The 24145-nt window shown below is 40.9% G+C and overlaps 1 protein-coding gene across 2 annotated transcripts; it reads right to left on the bottom strand.

The window, feature by feature from the left end:
* Positions 1 to 4754: 4754 nt before the first annotated feature.
* Cbx1 (chromobox 1) lies at positions 4755 to 23325 on the bottom strand. 2 transcript variants are annotated; one of them, XM_077800605.1, is made up of 6 exons: positions 23102 to 23325; positions 18539 to 18591; positions 11648 to 11824; positions 10900 to 11077; positions 9994 to 10088; positions 4755 to 6246 (listed from the first exon to the last, which is right to left on the bottom strand). In XM_077800605.1, exons 3-6 carry the CDS (start codon positions 11785 to 11787, stop codon positions 6102 to 6104), a joined length of 558 nt encoding a protein of 185 aa, XP_077656731.1. In that variant the 5' UTR covers positions 11788 to 11824; positions 18539 to 18591; positions 23102 to 23325; the 3' UTR covers positions 4755 to 6101. The 2 variants fall into 2 exon arrangements, with proteins under 2 accessions (XP_077656731.1, XP_026242641.1); XM_026386856.2 differs by lacking the exon at positions 18539 to 18591.
* Positions 23326 to 24145: the final 820 nt, after the last annotated feature.

The following is a 24145-nucleotide window of genomic DNA, read 5'->3' as shown; positions in this document are numbered from 1 at the left end:
ATAAAACCTCAATTCATGGTGATAGTTTAAAAAAATACAAATCTTAACCTAGAAGGGTAAACCGAATGTAGTTGTTTTGTATCCTTTTTACCTTTGCCCCTTTGTCTTGTCCTTACATGAGTGTGTTTTTGTTGTACCAGATGGACAGTTTTGTCCAGGATCATGCTCACCTCTTTTTGCTGCTGGCAGTGGGTATTAGAACCTCCAGACTTTCTCTGGTAGAAGACAGGACTTGGGTTAGGGGAAGTAAGAGGTCCTGGTGTGAGGCAGGGAGAGAAGGTGTTCTTGGGCTGACTTTAGTCAGCAAAATGATTTTTCCATGTCTTACTCTACAAGAAATGGATGTGGACCCACTGTTTCAAACTACTCCTTCCTAGATCTCACCATTGAAGCTGGGGCTACTTAGTATCTATGAAAACAATTACAGAACTGAGGGGCAAAGTAGTGACCTAGAGTTATGCCTCTATGGCAGACTCACCCATTCTTCCTGGGAAAAACTGAACAGTAATAGACACCTTGGTTACATTGAAGCCCTGCTTTCCTCAGGCTGATCTTGTCCATGATTTTATTACCCTCAGCTAAACCAGACCTTGCTTGCTGTGTTCAGGCTTGTGGTAAACTGCTGAAATAAGTGCCCTACCAAAAAAAAAAAGTACCTACCACCTTCAAGACTCCTATCTTTTTTTTTTTTTAATATTTATTTATTTTTTAGTTATTGGTGGACACAACATCTTTGTTTGTATGTGGTGCTGAGGATCGAACCCGGGCCGCACACATGCCAGGCGAGCGCGCTACCGCTTGAGCCACATCCCCAGCCCAAGACTCCTATCTTATCCTATGGGCTTTGACCAAGGACAACCTTAGACTGAATAAGAATGTAGGCACTACCTAGTGAACAGATGAAGAATTCTATTCCCATTATTGATGCTACCTATACACAAATACAAGTACTGTCTGCCTTTCCAGAACCCATTTTCCCAGTCAGGTAGAAACAATGTGGCAGAACCCATGTACATGATTAAATCATCAGGAGTGGATGAGCCTTGTTTTCCTATCACTAATCCATCTGGTAATGAATTGAAAACTATGACTTGTCATTTGCCAGTGTACCAAAAATCACTACCTTTTCACCTTTTCTTCTTATTCAGAAGTCAGTCATCCTTGCCTCTGATTCCAACTTTGTAGTGGAGGACGAACATTGTAAAGAGGATTATTTTCAAAGTCAGCTGGATAGAAGCCCTCATTTTCCTTGCTGAGTACACAAAAATACCAACACAGGTCTTAAAGCTGCTTCTTTTTCAATCTAACTTAAATTGCAAAATTGAGACAGGCTGCACATCAGTCTTTACTCAATCCCTCTATTATTTCAACTAAGAAAGGAGTTAAACATTCTGACTTGTTTTAAACACAAGTTTGAACAGTTGATTAAATCTCCCAATCCTCATTAGGGGCTGAAGCAGTAACTGAAAAAAAAAAGGGGGGGGCTAATGTCCCAGAGCCAGGCCTCCTGAGTTGCTCAGCTTGACCTTAGGCTATGTAAACAGCAAACAGGGCAGGTTTGGTCAAAGTCAACTGAGATTTTAAAATGTATCTGGGGGCCGAGCATAGTGGTACACACCTGTAATCCCAGAGACTTAGGAGGCTGAGGCTGCAGGACTGTACGTTTGAGACCAGCCTCAGCAATTTAGTGAGACCCTCAGCAACTTGGACCTTGTCTCAAAAATTAAGGAGGACTGGGAATGCAGCTCAATGATCAAGTGCCTCTAGGATCAATCTCCAGCGCAAAAAAAATTAAAAAAAAAATACTGCCTTAATTACCACTCTGCTTGCCCCCACAGTGTAGGGCCTACAGTGCTTTTCATCCCAGCAAGATAGTTATCAGATTTTACTTACTTTTAACAGTTACCAGTTTATTCAGTGGGAAGCTTACAAGACCAAGACCAATTAAGTTATCCATGAAAGAGATGATAAGTAAACAGGAACTTTTGGAGAAAACTTCAATGTTGCACAGAGCCAATCCAAGGTAATCCAGAGAGACGGGTAGCTGTCAATCTTGACATAATTGCCAAATCTCTTTAATCCCACACCAAAACACTAGAATGCCTCTGTTTGATTATTGCTTCCTATGCCAAAAGCCAAGACTCTTGTACCAGATTGAATACTGGCTCAATAGTGATACTTGTACAGCCATGCGTCACATAGATAACAGCCTGCATATCTAACAGTCTATACCACATAGACTACATCTAGGTTGGGTAAGTATGCTCTATGATGTCCACACAACTATGAAATCACCTAATGATATATTTTTCAGCACACAGCCCATTATTAAGTGAGGAAAACCCTGAGCCTACCCTTTGTTTAGTCCCATCAGTTCTAAGTTTCAAGTGAGAGTATCCTCATGAGAAGATCCTATTTGCATATCAGATTAATCCTACTCCCTAGTTCAGGATCTGGAACTACCACAGAAAGAGCTAGATGTGGATTTCAGAGTTCCAGTTTTGAAATATTATGGAGTAGCAAATTCATCTTATTTCCCATTTTACTATAAGAGAAATAACTGCTTTATAATACAGATTCCCAATGCCATAGACCATAAAGACGTACAGAGCACAAAATTAAGAATCAAAGGAAGCTGAATATGGCCACTACAAAATTAAGTTCTGGAATATAAGATATTTTCTAAAAATAAAAATTCAGCTACTTCTAAAATTGGTGATCAAAACTTTCAAACTGGGTGTGGTAATGCATGCCTATAACTCCAGCAATTTGGGAGGCTGAGGTAAGTTCAAGACCTGTCTGGGTTAGTTAGACCCTGCCTCAAAGGGTTAGGGATGTGGGTCAATGGTAGTACACCCGAGTTCAGTCCCCCTATGTCACAAAAGCAAACAAACAAAACCTTTCAAACGACATTAAATGAAGAAACTGAAACCATCATTTCTCAGTCCTGTCAGTTTTAAAAGGGTGTTTCTGTGGTTGTATTGTCCACTTAAAATACTGGGCTGGGGATGTGGCTCAAGTGGTAGCGCGCTTGCCTGGCATGCATGCGGCCTGGGTTCGATCCTCAGCACCACATACAAAAAAAGATGTTGTGTCCCCCGAAAACTAAAAAAATAAATATTAATATTCTCTCTCTCTCTCTCCCTCTTTCAAAAAAAAAATAAAATAAAAATATTAAATAGAAGCTCAATTGAAGACACTACAGGAGCAAGATTTTTACTAGTAAGCTTTTCTAGTAGCAACTAAGGTAATAATATACCTCCTCAACTCCTGGACAAGAGTGGTCTATGATGGTGCAATATCATGAAAGCCAGCCAATGCACATTTCTACACCGCCCCAAGAAATGTTTTCTGGAGAACATTTCCTAGAGCAGACAAGATCTCTTGTAGCTGAGCGAGGTGATGCACCACCTATGATCCCAGCTACTCAGTAGGCTGGGCAGGAGTATTGTAAATTCAAGCCCAGCCTTAGCAATTTAGAGAGACCCTGTTTCAAAATAAAATTCTTTTAAATTGTCTTTTTATATTTATTTCTAACATTTCTGCATTTTGGCAACAATTATCACTTAATAAGAATTATTCATCTTTACCTCAGCATTCACTGCATGCACATCAATTTTAATGTTTTTCCTGAAGAATGATATGGTTTTAAAAACAGGTCAGAAATGATGGTGAAGTTGAGTCCAAATGGCTAAAATTGAATAGCAATCCATTGGATATGTATCAAGGCTGCAGTCTCTCTTCAGTACATCTGATGGTACAGAACAGATCCAGAGGCTGGGAGTGGTGGCACTATAATCACAACTACCAAGGAGGCAGAGGCTGGAGGATCATAAGTTTGAAGGACAACTCAGTGCAATCTTGTCTCAAAAAAGTGATGGGATATAGCTCAGTGGCAGAATACCCCTGGGTTCAGTTGCCTAGCCCAGCAAAACACGCTCATACATCCATACCCAGAATGCCTCTACCCATCTTACCAAAACTCTCAGCAGCCACTGATTGCTGTGCTGTCACCTACAAGGACACACTCAGGCCTCTGAACAGAAAGGCTCTCCAGTTTCAAAAACTTAACTTACATCTCCCCCAAAACTTCCCTTAGGAGGCCGTTTGAAAAAAAAGTACCTACACATCAGTTTATTTGAAACCGATGCTTAGTACTGGTGAGCAAAGCTCAACTGTTACATTGATCTGATCTCAATGAAAACCCTACTCTCCCCAACCCAGCGCTGGGGATCCAACCCAGGACCTCACACATGCTAGGTATGGTATTCTACCACTGAGAAATTTCCTTTTTTAAAAATGACAAGAGTCCAGTCCCTTTTTGGCTGTAAAATTATAGGCAGAAAATAACAGTAAGAAACAAATGATAATTCAATTCAATGCTCAAACACAGTGCTGGTTCCGGAAAATTTTGGAGGTGATTTTTAGAAAACGTCACATAATCTATTACATACCAGAGCCAGACCTAAACCTACCTCATAAAATCCATGTTTCCAAATATATCATAGTTTTTAAATATCTGGTCAGAATGCTTAATAAATAAACTTTCAATAATGATAAAAATGACAATTTTTACAATCTCTGCAGCTCAATAAGTAGTTACTAAATTAAAGCCCAGACATCAGATTTTCAGTATAGTGTTCAAGAAATAAAACCATCCAAGTGTGGAAGCCGTCTCCAACAGGCTGATAAAAAGGCAAGAAAGGTTTGTGGTAAGACTTAATCAAGACAGAAATCAGGGATTATAAATCTATAGTTTTATTAAGACAAAAACTGACAGTGTGTATGAAGTTTACATTTAAAGAAAAATCTCACATAAACCTAATACATGCCTAAAAAGATTTTACAATGTAGCTCTAGATGCAGGTCTAGATGATATCAAGAACTTTGATTCATGATTCAAGACAGCATTTTGGGTATCAGTTAATTCATAATATTTTTTTTCTTCAAAAAAAAAAAAAGAAAATTAAAAAATGTGTTTAAAGTGAACCACTGCCCCAATATGAAAGCTAATCTCCTGAGACCAGGGCTTTTGAAACCACTCAACCTTTGAATTGACTAATGAAACTTGTGCTGTCAGTGACTGAACTCTGCTACTTATGGTTTCAGAGTTCAAAGTTTAAAAAGCAGAGGCTCCAACAGTTACCAACCCGAGTGTGGGCCCTCCTCTTTCCCTACTCTTCCATTTCCTGTACCCCTTTGGCCCCTCCCCTAGTACTTTAGCCAGTGGCTTAGATGGACAAGCTAATTTTATTTATAAGTTCATAATTGGAAAAGAAAGGGTCTTTTTGTCTGATTGCAAGAATTAGCACCTCTAAGACAGAATAATCTGCCTGTGTATACTCTCCAATAAAAGACCTTCCCACCTCAGTCAGTTTCTATCTCCAGAATGGCAGCTTTGGTAACTTAGGAACTGGCTTAGTCCTTTGTGGGGACAACATTAACTCAGGCAGGGAACACCTTGGCTTATAGGTTTCAGGCTTTCACAGCTTTTAAACAGTCTCTCACAGTCCTCATTTATGGTGCCAATGACTTTTTTTTTTAATAAGGTAAAATATTCTGGACATAGAACCAAATCATTAGTTACTTGTTCTTTCCATTGTTTCACCCAGTCAGGCCCCAAATTTTAAAGAAAATGATCCTATGCATCTCCCTTCTTCCCTGCCCAATCCCTCCCACCCCAAATAATACACCAGTAACTACACACATGCTACGCTGTAAAAATGCAGAATTAACACTATTGGGAAGAAAGGCTGTGGGTTGTGGAGATGCTCTTTGAAGATCAACAGTATTTTTTGCCTTCCCACACACCCAATTCTGCAAATTTTGTCCTTCATAGAAGGCCCTTTGCTTTTCTCAATAAAGTGCAGAATGGGTTGCCTTGAAACACTTACCCCTTTCCCCTCCACTGGGATGGGTGTGCAAACTATACAGCTTAGAACGGCTTTAAAGCACTTGGGCTGCTGCAGGGCACAGAAACTAGACTGTTTCTTCAAAGGACATCTTCTCAAGCCACCTTTATGGTGTCAAGACAAGTAGAACTCCTTCCCTCCCCACTTAAACCCACAGTCACAGGCGACAGGGGCTGGTACTCAGAAGAGTTAATTCTTGTCATCTTTTTTATCATCATCCTCCGAGGGGTAGGAATGCCACGTCAGCCTTTCCTCATAGAAGGATATGACAACCTGTGGGCACTTGACATTGGCTTCCTTGGCAGGGACCAGGTCAGCCTCATCAGAGTTTTTCCTGCAGAACAAAGCACAGAGAGACTTTGAGACCAACTGCTGGTAGCCACTTAACTTGGAGATAGGGCTTTAAAAACATAAATTCCAGAAACAGGTTAAAGAAGGGTGAAAATGTGGTTCAAGCAGCATTTATTGGCAGCTGTCAGTCAAGTGACATCAGAAATCCTCCCTTATTGAAAACCCTCCCTGGGGATTTGTCAAAAGCAAGATCAACTGACTGAATCCATCACACTGAACCTCTATGAAAGGCCAAAAAAGGTATGACTCTAGAATTTCTAAAGAAAGATGCTACTACATGTTCCAAAAGTCACATCTCATCAAATATGAGGCCACAGAGAGATCTTGGCTTTGAAACAGGATTTAATACCAATCTGGCATTTTCTTGCTTACTCATAATTATACTGTTTGACATTACCAAATGCCATCCATATACAACCTGCATGTGTTTTGTTTTTTTAATTTTTTAGTTGTAAATACCTTTATATTTATTTATTTATTTAGGTGCTGGGGATTGAACCCAGTGTGTTGCACGTGCCAGGCAAGCGCTCTACTACTGAGCCACAACCCCAGCCCTGCAGGTGTCTTTAAACAGTGCTTCAACATGGGAGTTTAAAGAGGGGGCTGTTGTGTAATTTTCTAATTTTTCCAAATTTTAGAGTGTTTTAAAATTTGAAAATCACACACATTATATGGGAATTAGAAGTAAACTCTTATATTTAAGTCACTAGAAATATCCCAGGTAAGGAAGTAGCACAGGGCATGCAGCATATATATGATGGCATCTCTGACAAAGTACTACCCCAAACCTCCAGAAACCTGACAGGAAACTGGAGCCCACAGCCCCATGGAACCAGAGAAGAATAAGCTGATAAGGTAGAACCAAAAGAATGGGAGGGAAATGGACTGTTAACAGTATGGGTAATATGAAGCAAGCTGCCCTCTGCTGACAATGCCTTCTAAGGTAAAGTAAGTCACTTCACAGGCATATACATATTTGCAATTTTCATAGCTGGGCATGGTGGTGTACACCTGTAATCTCAACAACTAGGGACCTTGAGGCAGGAGGATCACAAGTTCAAGGCCAGCCTGGGCAAATTAGCAAGACTCTCAAAAATAAAAAGGTGCTAGGGATGTATCTCAGTGGTAGAATTCCCTTGGATTAAATCCCCAGCAGCATCCCTGCCATTTTCTGTTTTCAGAAATGAACAACTATCTCCACTGTCCAGGAAAATCATATATATATATATATATATATATATATATAATTTTTTTTTTTTTAGTTCTAGGGATTGATCTTAGGGGCACTCAACCACTGAGCCACACTGCATGTGCCAACTGTTACTGGCATGAAAATCACTTTTTATGCCCCCCCCCCTTTGGGAACCAAGGGTTGAACCCAGAGGTGATTCATCAGAGTTACAACCTTTTTTATTTTGTTTTCCGCAGTTTTGCTAAATTGCTTAGGGCCTTGTTAAATTTCTGAGGCTAGTCTTGAATTTGTGATCCTCCCGCCTCAGACTCCCCAATTGCTGGAATTACCACTGTTCCCAGATTGGAAAATCACTTTTTAAATACCAACTCCCCCTTTTGTGGTGTTGGGGATAGAACCCAGGGCCTTTCCCATGCTAGGTAAGCAATTTCTCACTAAGTTACACCTCCAGTCCCAGAAAAATCACTTTTTAAATTAAATTTGGTTTTATAATCAGCATCCAATTTTAACTGGTGGACACAGTAGTATATCAACCAAAGAAAAAAATTCAATCTTAAGCAATATAGTGATACTACCAAAACTCATGTAGAGAATGTATATTCTAGCTGGACTTAACTCCTAATATCAAGTTTTTTTCCCCATAAACAACACCTGAGAATTGAACTTTTCCATTCCGGGTATGGTGGTGCATACCTGTAATCCCAGGAGCTTGGGGGGGCTGAGGCCTGACTTGGAAGAATAGACAGTTCAAAGCCAGCCTCAGCGATTCAGCAGGCCCTAAGCAACTTAGCAAACCCTATCTCAAAAGAAAAAAAATAAAAAGGGCCGGGAATATAGCTCAGTGGTAGAGCACCCCTGGGTTCAATCCCTAGTACCAACAGGCTAGCAATAAAATCAGATAAAAACAGGGTCAGATTAATAGGCAACTAGGGGATGCACAAAAAGAAAATACAGGATTAGTTAGTTGTGACATAGGCCTTTCTTTGGTGGTGTTAAAGGTAGGCCTCTCCAACCATCTTCTAAGGAAGAAGAACTGGTATAGATTGAATTTCAGAGGTGATAGGCACAAGGACAAAACCCTGAGAATGCTGCTTTTATTGACAAGGGTTTAGAATTATTCCCCAACAATTTTTTTCCCCTTTGGTGGTAAAGAATGAACCCAGAGTCTTACCAAGTCATACTTTCAGCCCTAACTTTTGTTTATTTGTACACATACACACCCGTTGAAACTTCCACTGTAAACCTACATTGCTGAAATTACAGGCATGTGCCACTGCACCCAGACTATTTTTGTATTTTAATGACAATGAATGAGATCCACTCTGGAGAAAAAAGTAGACATAAGCATTTTCAACCAGCAAGAAAAAGAAAGGTTTCCCTTTGGGCAGAAAGTAGGAAAACTGTAGAGAATTTTGGGATTAATTATAATTCTTAAGATTCTGAGTAACTTCATTAGTTGTTTCATGGAGTACAGTCATATACTGCATGATGATGTTTCAATCGATGACAGACCACATATATAAAGTTGCCTCATAAAATCATAGTGGTACATGGAAAAATTCTTATCATCTAGCGACATAGTAGTGCATAACCCACTAGCCATGTATTTGTGGTGATACTGGTGTAAACAAACCCATGGTGCTGCCAGTCATGTAATATTTGATAATAAATGACTGTGTTACATGTACTCCTACTTATAAAAAAAAAAGTTCCCTGTAGAACAGTATGCCATGTCACATAGCTTTGTCTCTGGACTGCCTCAACAGGACACATCATGTAACTAACCTGTTCCATCTAGGTTTGTGTAAGTATGCTCTATGATGGTTGCACAATAATGAAATTATCTAATGATCGAGTTCTTAGAACGTGTCCCTGTCATTGACACATATCTGTATTACTACGACTAGTATTTACATTTAAAATTAAAAATAGCAGGTTACAGTACACCGGTAATAGTAAAGAGGACTTGCTGACCCCTGCTGGCTAATTCTGAAATTTCAGAATCTACAGAGGAAGAAGCTACTCACATTGTCTGCCAACCTTAAAAAGTTTAACAGACACTGTGGTCCTATGGCCAGCCTGATCCTCATTAAGGAAGTGGCAGAGGGGGAGGATGGTCCTATCACATTTCATAATTCTTTCCTTTTAATTTTCAGAACTGATGTAATTCCTACCCAAAAGCTCTCTAGATTTTTTCCTATCTCCAAAAAACAAAACCAAAAACAAACCAAAAAACCAAAAATAAACCAAAAACGAAACAACAACAAAACAACAACAACAAAAAAACAAAAACTAAAAACCAAAAACCAAAAAACCAAAAACCCCGCAAAGATCTGAGAATCCTAAGGGCCCCTACCTGTAACTCATGAGTGTCCAGGGTTGACAGTCAGGCCGAGGGTCACTATCGAAGGACTATGCCATCTTAAAGATTTCACAACTGGGCGACTGGAATTTCGAAGGTCCAACTCTTTTCCTCTGGCATGGAACAGATGGGGAAAAGGAAAAAAAACAACCACATAGAGCCACTGGCAGACTCACCATTTCATCAGGAACATGAGCTCTCCACTGGAGTCTGTAGCTCCAATAATCCGCTCCGGCTCCAAACCCCGGGCAAAGCCCCGTGGCTTTTCAGACTGTAAAAACCAGATGGGTAGAACAATTTTATCTATATGGAACTGTTATCCCGAATAAAGTCACTCCAGTATCTGTAAGTAATGTAATCACAGACTAACCCTGCACCTTTTCTTCTTTGTAGTACTGGGGGTTAAACCCAGGGGAATTCTACAACTGAGCTACACCCTCAGAGTCTTTTTTATTTTGAGACATGGTTTTGCTAAACTGCCCAGGCTAGCCTTGAATTTGCCATTCATCTGCCCTGGGCTCCTGAATCTCTAGGATTAAGGGTGTGCACTTGCATGCTCAGCTTATAAACTCCTCTGTCAATATTTCACTAATACTTTGATTCCAAGCAACAACCTTTAAGAATCCTTTTTATTGAGGTCTGAAGTGCTTGCGGTCCGACTTCCATATGTGAAAAGGGATACACATAGTTGTAAAATAAATATTTACAACTATCTCCTCATCCTCAAAGGCATTTACTTTAAGGTGTTGAATAAGTCAAAATAACTACTTCAATCTTTAATGATCAAATACTGAAAAGCTATTCACAGGAATGAATTCACTTGCCTTTCTATTTGCCCCCAATAAATACTACGAATATTATTCCTGAATCATGGAGAAAAAGTTAAGAATAGATCATGGGGCTTCACAAGAGTAAACCCAAACACTTTGCAAGCATTAACGTGTCAAAGATTTCAGAAGGACTGAAAAGAGATGTCTGCTAAAATTCAAGAGGGACAAGAAAAGTTAAAATTATCTATCTAGACTTTGGCTTGATAGAAGTATAAATTCTGGGATAGTGAAAATTTTTACTTCTAGCCTTACCTCTTCTTTTTTCTTCTTTGGTTTGCTCTCTTCTCCCTTATCTTCAGAATCTGAATCAGCTTTACGCTTGCCGCCCTCTGATTTATCTGTCTCATGTGCTGTTTTCTGTGACTGTAGAAACTCAGCAATGAGGTCAGGACAATCCAGGTTCTCTTCTGGCTCCCATGTATTGTCCTCACTGAAACCAGAAGGCAAAGAGAGTCTTATTTTCTACTCAGAGTAACCAAAATCATATAAGGACAAGCACAAGAGGATGACAGCAGGTGTCCTTGGAAAAGAATTTTCCTGGAGTGTGGGAGACTTTTCAGTATACTGAAAGCTTAGAAACTTGACCTCTTCAAAGATTATTTTTCTTTGCAAATGTGGACTGGCCTATAGCCACACACAGAACTGCTCCTCAGAAATCAATTTTATGCTGGGTGCAGTGGCGCACACTGTAATCCCAGCAACTCATGAGGTTGAGGCAGGAGGATCCCAAGTTTGAGGCCAGTCTCAGCAACTTATTAGCAAGGCCCTATGTGACTTAGTGAGACCCTGTCTCAAAATGAAAAAAAAAAAAAAAGGAGGAAAAAAAGAAACCTCAATCTTGGATCACTTTGTGCAGCCCATATGTTTATTATTGGGTTTATTCCTCATCAGACTATAAGCCACTGAGTCAAATCTTATCCATCACAGAATTAGTGGCAACAAATCACAAAACTCCTGATAAATAGCTGGTGACAAATTTACCTGTGTTAATGAAACTTACTCGGAGAAACCTTTCCACTTTAGGAGGTACTCCACTTTGCCCTTTACAACCCGACGATCGAGAACTTTTTCCACCACATATTCCTCTTCTTCTTCTTCTAGTACCTCCTCTACTTTCTTCTTGTTTTGTTTTTTCCCCATAGCGCCCGCCAGCTTTCTGGTGTAAAGGGTGACGCTGCTAAAATGATAAAGGAAATAAAAAGGAAATCAGGACACTTGACTGAAGTTTTCTGATGTTTAGCTAGAATGTTAGCCCCATCTAATCTCATAGCAAAACTTCTTTACTCTTGCACATCCATTTAAAACTTTTATACCCATTCTTTCTAATTTAGAACTCCTGATACCGCTTTTCCATAAAGCATGGTGTCTAAAACACTGTATTAAATTGAAAGTAAAGCAATCCTAGAAATAATATACATAACCAGGTGTGGTGGTGCATGCCTGTAATCCCAGCAACCAGGAAGGCTAAGGCAGGAGGATCCCAAGCTCAAGGTCAGTTTTGGAAACTTAATGAGAACTCTCTCAAAATGAAAAATACAAAGGGCTTAGAATGTAGCTCTGTGATAAAGGAACCCTGAGTTCAGTCCCCAGAACCAGAGTGTGGTGAGGAATTCATCCAGAGAATAGGAAAAAGTATAGGTGAGAAAATTATATATGTATAAGTTTGATGTATGTGTATTCCCCCCCCCCCCCCCGTACTGGGGATTGAACCCAGGGTGCCCTACCACTAATCTACATCCCCAGCCCCTTTTAGTTTTTGTTTTGAGGCAGTGTCTCATTAAGTTGCTGAGGCTGGCTTCAAATTGGTAGTCTACCTGCCTCAGCCTTCTGAGTTGCTGGGATTTCAGGATGTTCCATCATACCTGACTGGCTGAATTCCTGTCATTATGATGCCAAATCTGAATTTTTTACTGTGGGAAACAGCTTGTCCTATTGAATATCTATTTTATTTTTTCTTTTTGTATATATAAATCAAACCCATTCTGTACTGTTAAAATACTCCTTTGAAAAGTGCCCTTATTCTTCATATTGTCTTTCAATTTATCTCATCATATATTTCTAAAACTGAGGAACACAAAAATACCAGAATGACCATGAAATTCTTTAAGCTGGAGCAATGCAACAAATACACATGAGTGGCAAAGAAAGGTAACTATCACAAATATAATCTGAATTTATTCTTTTTTGAATACAAGTTGGGTAACATCTAAGATTTTTTTTTTTTTAGTGTTATAATTCTAGTTTCCTATAAATCTATTTTCTGGTGGGCTTAAAGCCTTTAACTACCAATTTGTGTCAGCAGATGGCGCTATAACATATCAATAAGACAAAAGTGGTCAAAATCTAGAACTGTATGGAAGTTGCCCAGAATCAAACATAAGAATTAAGAAGATGGGCTGGGGATGTAGCTCAAGCGGTAGCGCGCTCGCCTGGCATGCGTGCGCCCCGGGTTCGATCCTCAGCACCACATACCAACAAAGATGTTGTGTCCGCCGAGAACTAAAAAATAAATAATAAAAATTCTCTCTCTCTCTCTCCCCTCTCTTACTCTCTCTTAAAAAAAAAAAAAAAAAAAGAATTAAGAAGATGGTGGATAATCCAAGACAAGAAGAGGGATTATTACTCTGAATGAGTTGAAGATAATATCAAACTCCCCAATTAGAAAGGTGGGAGGAGGGAGGGAAAGAAATGAACTCCTAAAAATTTTTTTAAAAACTGGCATACACACACACACACACACACACACACACCATCTACACACAATAATAACACTTTTCATAAATATCAGGATCTTTATTATGAATCAGTTATACCATTTACTGATGTTCAAGTTTATTTCCATGTCAGCATCTTTGAACAATGCTTGACTTAAACAACAAACATTTGTTTGGCTACTAGAAAACTCCAGGCATTGTGCTGAATACTAGAGATTCAAGAGAGTAAGAAATGGCTCCTGCCTACCTAAAACTTAATATCTGGTAAGAAAAAAAATCAAATACTTTTTCAGAATAAACGTATTCTGAATTCTTGTAGAGCGGCACAAAATAATGTTTCTGGAGCCAGGGGAAATGGCCCATGCCTATAATTCCAGTGACTTGAGAGGCTAAAGCAGGAAGATCCCAAGTCTAAGGCCAGTCTTGGCAATGTAGAAAGACTCTGTCTCAAAATAAAAGGGCTGGGGAGCTAGCTCAGCAGCACAACACCAATAGACTGAATCCCCAGTGGGTAGGTGGTGGTGGTGGTCAATATTCTCTGAATGCTAGTTTGGTCTAAAGTAATATCTCAAGACCCTGTCCACACTGTTCAAATTATCTGCCTGAACACATCTCTGCTAAGATCGGATGGGATCTTAAGATCAGAGGGATCTTTTCCCTTTCTTTCCATTTACATACTATTGCAGACTCTGCCTCCTCTCTCTTTTAGAGAAAGTTAGATGACTTCCTTTATTTGTTACTGAAGAGACTAATCAATAAATTGAATGTATCTTTGACTAATTCTTGGCTAACATCACTGTGCTTCTGATTTAAAGACTATGCTTCTTGGAGGAAGTTATTTACACAGCAGTGTTTTCTCCCCCAAAACAAGTACCACTCCTTGTTTGCTTCTGTTCAGTCAGGTGAAGGGGAGTCTTTGGTTATAGTTCAAAGAAAAATAAACTGACAATCATCTTTAGATAACAAGACCTACTAAAATTCTCTATATTAGTTGCACTTGGAAACAGAAAGGCAATATTTTTTTTATTAGCTGGAGGGAAGCACGGGTTATGGAACATTCATAACCTCTTCCAAGGAGTTCAAGGCCAGCCTGGGCAACATAGTTGTTGTCTCAAAGACAACAACAACACTCTTGACTTTGTTTTTTTTCTTAAGCTGTGGACACTCTGCCACACCCTACCATGGAGCTACATACCCAGATCTTTTTATTTTTTATTTTGAGAAAGAGTCTCACTAAGTGGCTTAGGGCCTCACTAAGTTGCTGGGGCTGACCCCAAACTTGTGATCCTCCTGCTTCAGCCTCCTCAGTCACTGATATTACAGGTATGCACCACGGTGCCCAGCTCTCTTGAATTTCACCTTTACTCACTTATTTGCTCATTGTCCTAAGAGGAACTCAAGAAGAGAAAAATGAAGAAAACAGACTCCCACTTCCTTCCAAGATTTCTTAACCAGCTCACTCCAGCACCTACCTCCAAAGTATATTGAGAACTCAATGAGAAAGGAACATTTTTGTCCTGTGCATATGCTGAAATTTATAAGAATGTTTCTCCAAACAACAGAGTGGTTCTATAATACTCTCAAGAAGGACCAAGGTATGGCCAGCCAGTATAACTAAATCAGTAATTACAAAACTGAAAACTAAGATGCCCCAAACGGAGAAATCACTGTTTGTTTTTGGTTCCAGGGATTGAACTCAGAGGCACTTGACCACTGAGCCACATCCCCATCCCTGTTTTGTATTTTATTTAGAGAAGGGTCTGATTTGCTTAGTGCCTCGCCATTGCTGAGGCTGGCTTTGAACATGCAATTCTCCTGACCCAGCCTCCCCAGCTACTGGGATTACGGGCATGCGAAACTGCGCCCAGCTAGAAATCACATTTTATAAACCTGGAGTACAAGAATTTCTTATATTCTTCCTTTTATCTGACCCAGGAAGGAAAATAAAGTAACAAAGCTGATTAGTAAATGGTATAAGGAATTTATCATTTACCTTCTGGTGAAGATAGATAAAAGAGGTGAGAAAAAGGAAGTAAATACTGGATACAGTGGAAACTAGATTTTTTTGTAGAGGAATTGAACCTTGGTACTCACTGTGCTCTACCACTGAGCCATATATCCCTGACCTTTTTATAGGAGACAGGGTATCACTAAGTGGCCGAGGCTGGCCTCCATCTTGCAATCCTCCTGCCTTAGCCTCCCAAGTCACTGAGATTAAAGGTGTGTGCCAGCCCAGCTGGAAACTTTCAACAAAATAATTAATTTACAAAGAAATTTTAAGATTTTTGAAGACCTATGTAAATGCAAAAAACAATTCTAATGTTCCATACAGTAGGGTTTATAATAAATTTCAGAGGTTGTGATTTCAAGCTCAACTTTTGATATATTTTCTCAGCCAATCACCAATTAAATGAATAGTGGTCTTTTTACTTTTATGTTTTATTTTTGGGATACTGGGGATTGAACCCACTGAGCTGTGTCCCTGGCCCTTTTTATTTTACTATGAGACAGGATCTCCTCAAATTGCCGAGGCTGGCTTTAAACTTACAATTCTCTTGCCCCAGCCTCTGAATAGATGGGATTATAAGCATGCACTAACTAGCCCAATGAACAATGGTTATTCTAAGAATTTATATAGTTTTTACTGTATTCAAGACAAAAGCATGGGAGTCATCCTTGTTTCCACAACCTCCATATCCAGTTCTTTACTAAACTTGTTGATTTTATATCTTACTTCTCTTCTCTCTCTCTCTCTCTCTCTGGTGATTCTGGGGACAGAACCAGGGCCTTACACATGCTAGGCAAGTGTTCTACCAATAAGCTACATACGCTCAGCCCCAACTCATATTAGTTTCTTGCTTACTATTATCACTCTATTCTCATCTCTTGCCTAGAAAACTAACTCCCAATCCAATTCAGTCTCAACACCAGCCAGTCATTTCAAAATTAGATTTCTTCATACCATTATGTGTGAGGGCATTTGAGTTGAACACCCCTGAACCCAACCTTTCAAACACAAGGTTAAGCCCTTTACCCCATTTTCCTCTTAACAAATTTCCTTAGGTTAAATGTCACTCCTTAGAAGGCATTCCCTGAAGCCCCAGAATAAGTAATTCTTCATATGAACATGCTTCTATAGTATTCATTCATTTAATAATTATCCACTGGGCACCTATCATATGTAAAATGATGAAAAATGGGGTGAATAAGAGAGAGAAAAAAATCCCTTGTGTCACAGACCTTATATTCTAGTGCGTGAACAAGTGAACTCTACTGGGTATGTGTATAAACATATGAGTGCAGAGCACGGCATACATAACCAATAAAACATTAATGACAAATGATATATAGAAAATATCTTGGGCTGGGGTTGTGGCTCAGCGGTAGAGCACTGGCCTCGAACATGAAGGTCCTGGGTTCGATCCTTAGCACCACATAGAAATGAATAAGTAAAATAAAGTTACTGTGTCCAACAAACACTCAAAAATAAGTTAAAAAAAAAGAGGGCTGGGGATGTGGCTCAAGCAGTAACGTGCTCGCCTGGCATGCGCGGGGCGCTGGGTTTGATCCACATAAAAAAAAAAATAAAGATGCTGTGTCCACTGAAAACTGAAAAATAAATACTAAAAAAAATTATCTCTCTCTCTTTAAAAAAGAAAGGAAAGAAAGAAAAGAAAAGAAAGAAAGAAAGAAAATCTCTTTGGATCAACATTTAAAGAGACTGAAGCTGAGCATGGTGGCACACATCTGTAGTCCCAGCAACTCTGGAGGCTGAAGCAGGAAGATGACAAGTTTGAGACCAGCATCAGCAACTCAGCAAGATCCTGTCTCAAAATAAAAAATAAAAAAGGACTGGGGATATAGCTACGGTAAAGTACTGGGTTCAATCCCTATTACTAAAAACCTGATACGCATTTACTAAGAGCCTGATGGAATACAGGGTAATCAACTTACCCCCGCTTAAGTTCTATCACTTTGCAGGAATTCCCTCAAACCCAGGGAAATGGGGCCATTTGATCATTTTGGTAGAATATATAGACACACAAGGAAATACAGGCTTTTGAGAAGCCCTTAAGGGAAAGTAATAATAACATAATAACAACTAATAAGTATTCTCCCAATACTCTATTAAGCCCATTTCACAAATGAGTAATACTTACTGTAAGGCTTACTGGAAAAAAAAATTCCCAAGATTCTCTAACATTGTAAGACACAGAGCCAGCCAGGATTGCAAGAAAACACAATCAAGCCAAAAAAGGTAAAAAATGCATGTTAAAGTGAGAGTTAGAAATGACAAGAATAGCCAGGTGCTGTGACATATACTTATGATCCCAGTTGCTTGGGAGGCTGAGGCAGGAAGATTGCAAATTCAAAGTAACTTAGAGAGACCCTGTCTCAAAATAAAAAATAAAAAGGGCTGGGGATGTGGCTCAGTGGTTAAGTGCCTTTGAGTTCAATCTCCAGTACCAAAAAAAAAAAAAAGAGAAAGAAACAACAAGAAAAAGTACCATGTATTAATTAGCCAAAGAAATATAATCAATAATATGTAGACACAAAAGCAAGCATCACAAGAGGTTGGAGGAAGAACTGAGTAAGGTAACTAAGGAAGGTTTAAAAAGCAGGAACTGAAGCTTGGCTCTACCAGCATTTGAAAAGGTAAACTGAAGGAGGGAAATTTGGCCTAACAATCTGCTGTAAACAAAAGCAATGGGATGTTATAAACCAGTTTGGGCTAAAGTAGGCTTCATGGGAAGGGGGTAGGCTAAAATCTTTCTGTGAGATGTCCCCTTAAAACAAAGGTCCAACTCCTCAGGTAACATCCAATACCCTTTGGGTCCAGCTGTTCCAGATTAACTACACTTTCTTCACAAGATTTAACTCCTGTCAAAACAGAAGACTACTTATCATAACCTGAACACATACTGCATGTTTTGTCCATGCATGGCTTTGTACTGCCTATTAAGAAGTGGTGCGCTCCGGGCTGGGGATGTGGATCAAGCGGTAGCGCACTCGCCTGACAGGCTCAGGGTGCTGGGTTCGATCCTCAGCACCACATAAAAATTAAATAAAGATATTGTGTCCCCTAAAAACTAAAATAAATAAATAAATATTTTAAAATTCCCTCTCTTTAAAAAAAAAAAAGTGGTGTGCCCTTACCCAGGTGCAGTGATACATGCCTGTAATTCCAGATCCTCAGGAGATGGAGGCAGAAGGATTACAGAAGGCCAGTCTGGGAAACATAGTGAGACCCTGTTAACAACCCCAACCCCACCCCAGAACAACAACAAAAAGCCCACCAAAACCCAAAACTAAAACCAAAGCAGGGTAGTGACAGCTAGGAATGCAGTTAAGTAGGCAGCGTGCATGGGTTCTATTCCCATTAACTCACATTCTAACATACACAATCACACACACATATACAAAGTATACCTCTATTCAGGACCAACAGTCAAAATTCTACCCTTTCTTCAAGACCCAGGTTAAATGTTCCGTCTTCCCCTGGGTTTAGTCTATAGTACTTCAAAAGCAAAACCACAAAAACAAAACACGCACACACACTGTATCCCATAAATATATACAATTATTTGTCACTTAAAAGTAAAATTACCAAATAGTACAAGATCCCAGACTAGTTCTTGAACAGACAAAAGGCCATAAAAGATGGAACTTTCAGTCAGGCTCTGGCCAATGGTCTTGATAACAAGCTCCATGATGACCTGAAGTAACTGAAGATTAGGACTGTAAGGGACTGCACCACTTCTGGGGCTTTTGTATCCAAGGTCAACACACCAAGACCACTGGGTACCATGGCCATACTGTGGGTATGTCTAAGAAGAAATGAATCTGTAGGCCTTTTGTTTTAATAGTTCACAATCCCTCACAAAAAGGGGGGGAATTAGGGCTGTGGTGTAGATCAGTGGTAAAACACTTGCCTAGCCTGCACCACAAAAATACAACAACAAACAGTAACACAGGAGGCTAAGGTAGGATAGCTAGTTCAAGGCCAGCCTGAGCATAAATCCTGTCTCAAAATAAAAATATAGGGCTGGGGATGTGGCTCAAGCCGTAGCACACTCGCCTGGCATGCATGCAGCCCGGGTTCGATCCTCAGCACCACATACAAACAAAGATGTTGTGTCCACCGAAAACTAAAAAAATAAATATTAAAAAATTATCTCTCTCTCTCTCTTAAAAAAAAATATAAAAAGAGCTGAGGACATAACTCTGCGGTAAAGGTTCAATGTCAGCACCGCTAAATAAATAAATAAAATAAAAGTTCTATTAGGCCCTCCCGGTGTTATTAGAGAGAAAGGCACTACTTCACAGACGTATTAGGTTGCCCTCTTCTGGTGGTAAAATCAAACACTAAAAACCAGAAAGATTTAAAGTGTTAGGCAATTCAAACAACGACAGGATCTGAATTCTGTCCATATATGACTAATTTCTCCACTTAACTTTGGAAAGGCAATTCAATTTTTCAATAGAGGCTGCTCTTGGGAAATCCTTACTATTCACTTTATGTAAAGAATGATAAATATTTTTCAAAGAAACTGGGGGTGTAGCTCAGTGGTAGAGGACACAGGCTCTGAATTCAATTCCAAACACCACCATCAAGGGAGAAGATGGGGGGAAAAAAAAAACCCAACAGACTTTCCAAAATTGAGAAACCATTTGGGCTGTAGGTAGAGTTAAATGCTAGAGAGCATGGCTAACATGCATGAGAGCCAGGAAGGACTACAAAAAGATTTTAAGATAACTTTTTGTTTTTTTTGGAGTGATGTGGAATGAAACTCAGAGCCTTGTAAACACTAGGCAAGGGATTGACCACTGAGTTAACATCTCCAGCTCAAGACACTTTTTTTTTTTTTTAAAGAGAGTGAGAGACAGTGAGAGAGAGGGAGAGAGAATTTTAATATTTATTTTTTAGTATTTGGCGGATACAACATCTTTGTTTGTATGTGGTGCTGAGGATCGAACCCGGGCCGCACGCATGCCAGGCGAGCGCGCTACTGCTTGAGCCACATCCCCAGCCCCTCAAGACACTTTTAAAACAAAATATTCAAGCTATACAGCTTACTATTAGAAGCCCAGAACTTGGGATCTAAATTAAAATGGTCAATTGCAGTTTGCATATCTTCTTTGTATTTAATACCAGGGCAAAAACATTAAAAGCCAGACTGCTAGGGATGGGCACATGCCTGTAATCCCAGTGACTTGAGAGGTTGAGGCAGGAGGATCACAAGTTTGAGGCCAGCCTCAGTAATTTAGCAAGACCTAAGCAACTTAGTGAGACCCTGTTACAAAATAAAAAAGATTGGGGATGCAGCTCAGGATAAAAAGCTCTTGGGTTCAAACCCCAGTATGGGGGGGAGGGGGCGCGGGGTTGTTTGCTAGAAACACTAGACTACACATTATTTATGTTTGATGAAAACCAATTTAGGCTACTAGTGCTAGGAAGAAAAATGTCACCCCAGGGAAAACCTGAAATGACTTAAGATCTTCTGCTGCCCTGAAGCTTTGTTAAGGTGAAACTTGTAAATACAGGTGTTTTTCAATTATATCATTTTCCATATAAATGTCTAGAAGGCACCTAGGGAGGAACAAAGCAACTAATTTCTCCACTGTATTCACATATCTATTTCAAAACCCTTTACCTTTTAGAATTATTCCAAACTGCTGACATGATTCTTTAACATACTCGAGGATATTTTTTAAGTACCAGGGATTGAACCCAGGGATGCTTAACCACTGAGTCACATCTCTAGCCCATGTTTTTTTTGAGACAGGGTCTCACTAAGTTACTAAGGCTGGCTTTGAACTTGTGATCCTTCTGCCTTAGATTCCCACTTGCTGGGTTTATGCATGTGCCCTACGCACTTGAGGATGTCTTTCGGCTGGGAAGAGAGAGGTGTAGAGGTTCATTTTTTAGGGTAAATTCCACCAAATGAGTTAAACCAATACATGTTTAAATACAACACCGAACACTGATCTGTAAAAAATCTTCATGTGAAGCTCTGGAAAACAGGTAAAATAATGCTCCTCCCTCCATATTCAAAAAATTTCTAACAATCAGGTTGACTTAAAAAAAAAAAGAAAGAAAACAAACAAACAGTGAATGTGGTGGTGTGCCTGTAATCCCAGTGGCTCAGAAGGCTGAGGCAGGAGGATGGCAAGTTCAAAGGCAGCCTTAGTAATTTAGTGAGGCCCTAAGCAACTCAGGGAGACCCTGTCTCAAAATACAGACAGGGCATGGGATATAGCTCAGTTGGTAGAGTGTTTGCCTCGAATGCACAAGCACCACACACACACACACACACACACAAAAAAAAAAAAAAAAAAAAAAAACAGGGATAGGGATATAACTCAGTGGTTAAGTGCCCCTGTGTAAAACTGACAAACTTACATTCCCCTTTTTGCCTACCAAATTCACAGTCTCCCTGTGTTCCTTAACTATTAATTCATCTATGCATTTTATAATTTCACTACTCTTTGTGAGACCAGTATCAATTCCAGCTAAAAATGTATGGAACTAATTGTGAATTAACTCAAGAGCTGCACCTTGGACTTTTTTTTTTTTTAAGAGAGAGAGACAGAGGGAGAATTTTTAATATTTATTTTTTAGTTTTCAGCGGACACAACATCTTTGTTTGTACGTGGTGCTGAGGATCGAACCTGGGCCGCAAGCACGCCAGGCGAGCGCGCTACCGCTTGAGCCACATCCCCAGCCCAGGACTTTTTATTTTTAAAACCCCAAAGGAGTCATGGAGTAAAGGTTGTTTAAAAAGAAAAAAAAAATCTGGGAGCTGGGGCGGTGGCACACAGCTTTAGTTCCAGGAGTCGGGAGGCCGAGGCAGGAGGATCTCAAGTTTAAAGCCAGCCTCAGCGGTAGCGAGGTGCTAAGCAATTCTAATACAAAATAGGGCTGGGGATGTGGCTCAGTGCCCCTGAGTTCAATCCCCGGTACCAAAACAAAGAAAAAACTGGGAAAGTAAAGAAAGTGGGTTCCATCGTTTCTCCACAGACTATTCTTACAGCCTCCCCACTGTAAGAACCCATAAGAAAAAAAAAAAAAAAAAGCAAGGGCGGATCACTTTCTCCCTTTTTCTTCCACACCTTACTGGCTTACTTACCTAAGGGCTTCCCTCCCACTAGAGAGGACAAATATCCGACCCTCGCCCTCAGAGATCCCCTCCCCCACTAGTACATCTTGGGCTGCCCAGCCCCCTCGCCCAATTTACTCGAAGTTACTTCTTAGTAGCCCAGCAAACAAAATTCCTCGGGCAGTCTCCACCCGATCCGATACCCTCAGGTTACATTTCTAAACGTCGGTCAGGAAGCCCCAGCCACGCACTCCAAAGCATCAAGCCTGTCTCCTTCCCAGTTTCCCGAAGTGTTTCCACTCTAGCCCAACCCCGGGGTCGCCCACCCAACTCAAGAAGCATTGTCTCGGTCTACCCGGACCCCAAAGAGCGACCGCCCCCCCACAAGCCCCAATGCTCGGCCCACCCGGGACCGCTTCAACTCTTGCTCAGGATTCACCACCCCACCGTCTCCATCCATCACGCACTTGGCACCAGACCCCTCAGCGCCAGGCGGAGAGCCCCGTGCGCGGGAAGGACCACAGGGCACTGGGTTCCGGCGCGCTCCGAGCTCCTACACTTCGCAGCGCGAAGGCGGCCCCACATACAGGGCTCCGCCACTGCCGCGCCCCCTCCCCCCTCCTCCGGAGGGCCCTTTACCTCAGAGCAGCGCCCAAGAGTGCAGGAGGAATCGGTGTCGCGCTACTGGCGCGTCGCGTCGGGCCAGCCGGGGGAGTGGCGCCCAGGAAAGCAACAAGCGGGGTGGCCACAGTCGAGCCCCTAGCTGTAGCAGTATACAGCAGGCCCCAGCCAACAGCCCTCCCCTCAGCCGAACAAAAGAGCCTCGCACTCTTCGCTGCCCGCCGCCCGCAACGCGCAGGCGCGACGACCCGCCGCAAGGCACCATGGGACTTAGAGTCTGTCCTAGACTACAAGGACCGTGGTGCCGTGCGCGCTGCGTGCGAAGATGGTAGGGAGTTTGAGTTTTTAAACTGCAAACGCGAGTGATTCGTTTAGAACGTTGCTCCCCAGAAAACTAGAACATGTGACGTTACAAGCGAGTACCTGATGCTTGGTCCGAAAAGCAGTCCCCTTCTGAACAGTTCTGTAGTTCACATCTTCGACATTTTTACATTTTTGGATTTTAAAAGGTTCCGCACCAGAGTTTTATCAACTCACAGCCTCTCTGAAACTCCAGTAATCTCTGTAATCCTCAATCTCTGCCTCATTAAAACATCCAAAACTCCTACTCCTCGGGGCTGGGGATGTGGCTCAAGCGCTAGCGCGCTCGCCTAGCGTGCGTGCGGCCCGGGTTCGATCCTCAGCACCACATACAAACGAAGATGTTGTGTCCGCCGAGAACTAAGAAAAAATAAATGTTAAAATTCTCTCTCTCTCTCTGTCCCCCTCTCTCTCTCACTCTCTCTTAAAAAAAAAAAAAAAAAAAAAACTCCTACTCCTCAACATCGAAAATACTTACACTCCTAGGTATCCCAAGACAAACAATGGGGGGGGGGGGAGCCTGTGGTGGCGCACCCCTGTAATCCCAGCGACCCAGCGACTAAGAAGTTGGACCCTAGAGGATCTCAAAATTCCAGGCCAGCCTCAGCAATTTAGCCAGGTCCTAAGCAACTTAGACCCTGTCTCAAAATAAAAAATAAAAAGGACTGGGATGTAGCTCAGTAGTTAAGCGCCCTGGGTTCA

Source organism: Urocitellus parryii, chromosome 7 (assembly GCF_045843805.1).
Source record: "Urocitellus parryii isolate mUroPar1 chromosome 7, mUroPar1.hap1, whole genome shotgun sequence".
NCBI classification, from domain to species: Eukaryota; Metazoa; Chordata; class Mammalia; order Rodentia; family Sciuridae; genus Urocitellus; species Urocitellus parryii.
This window is presented reverse-complemented; position numbering and strand designations above follow the sequence as displayed.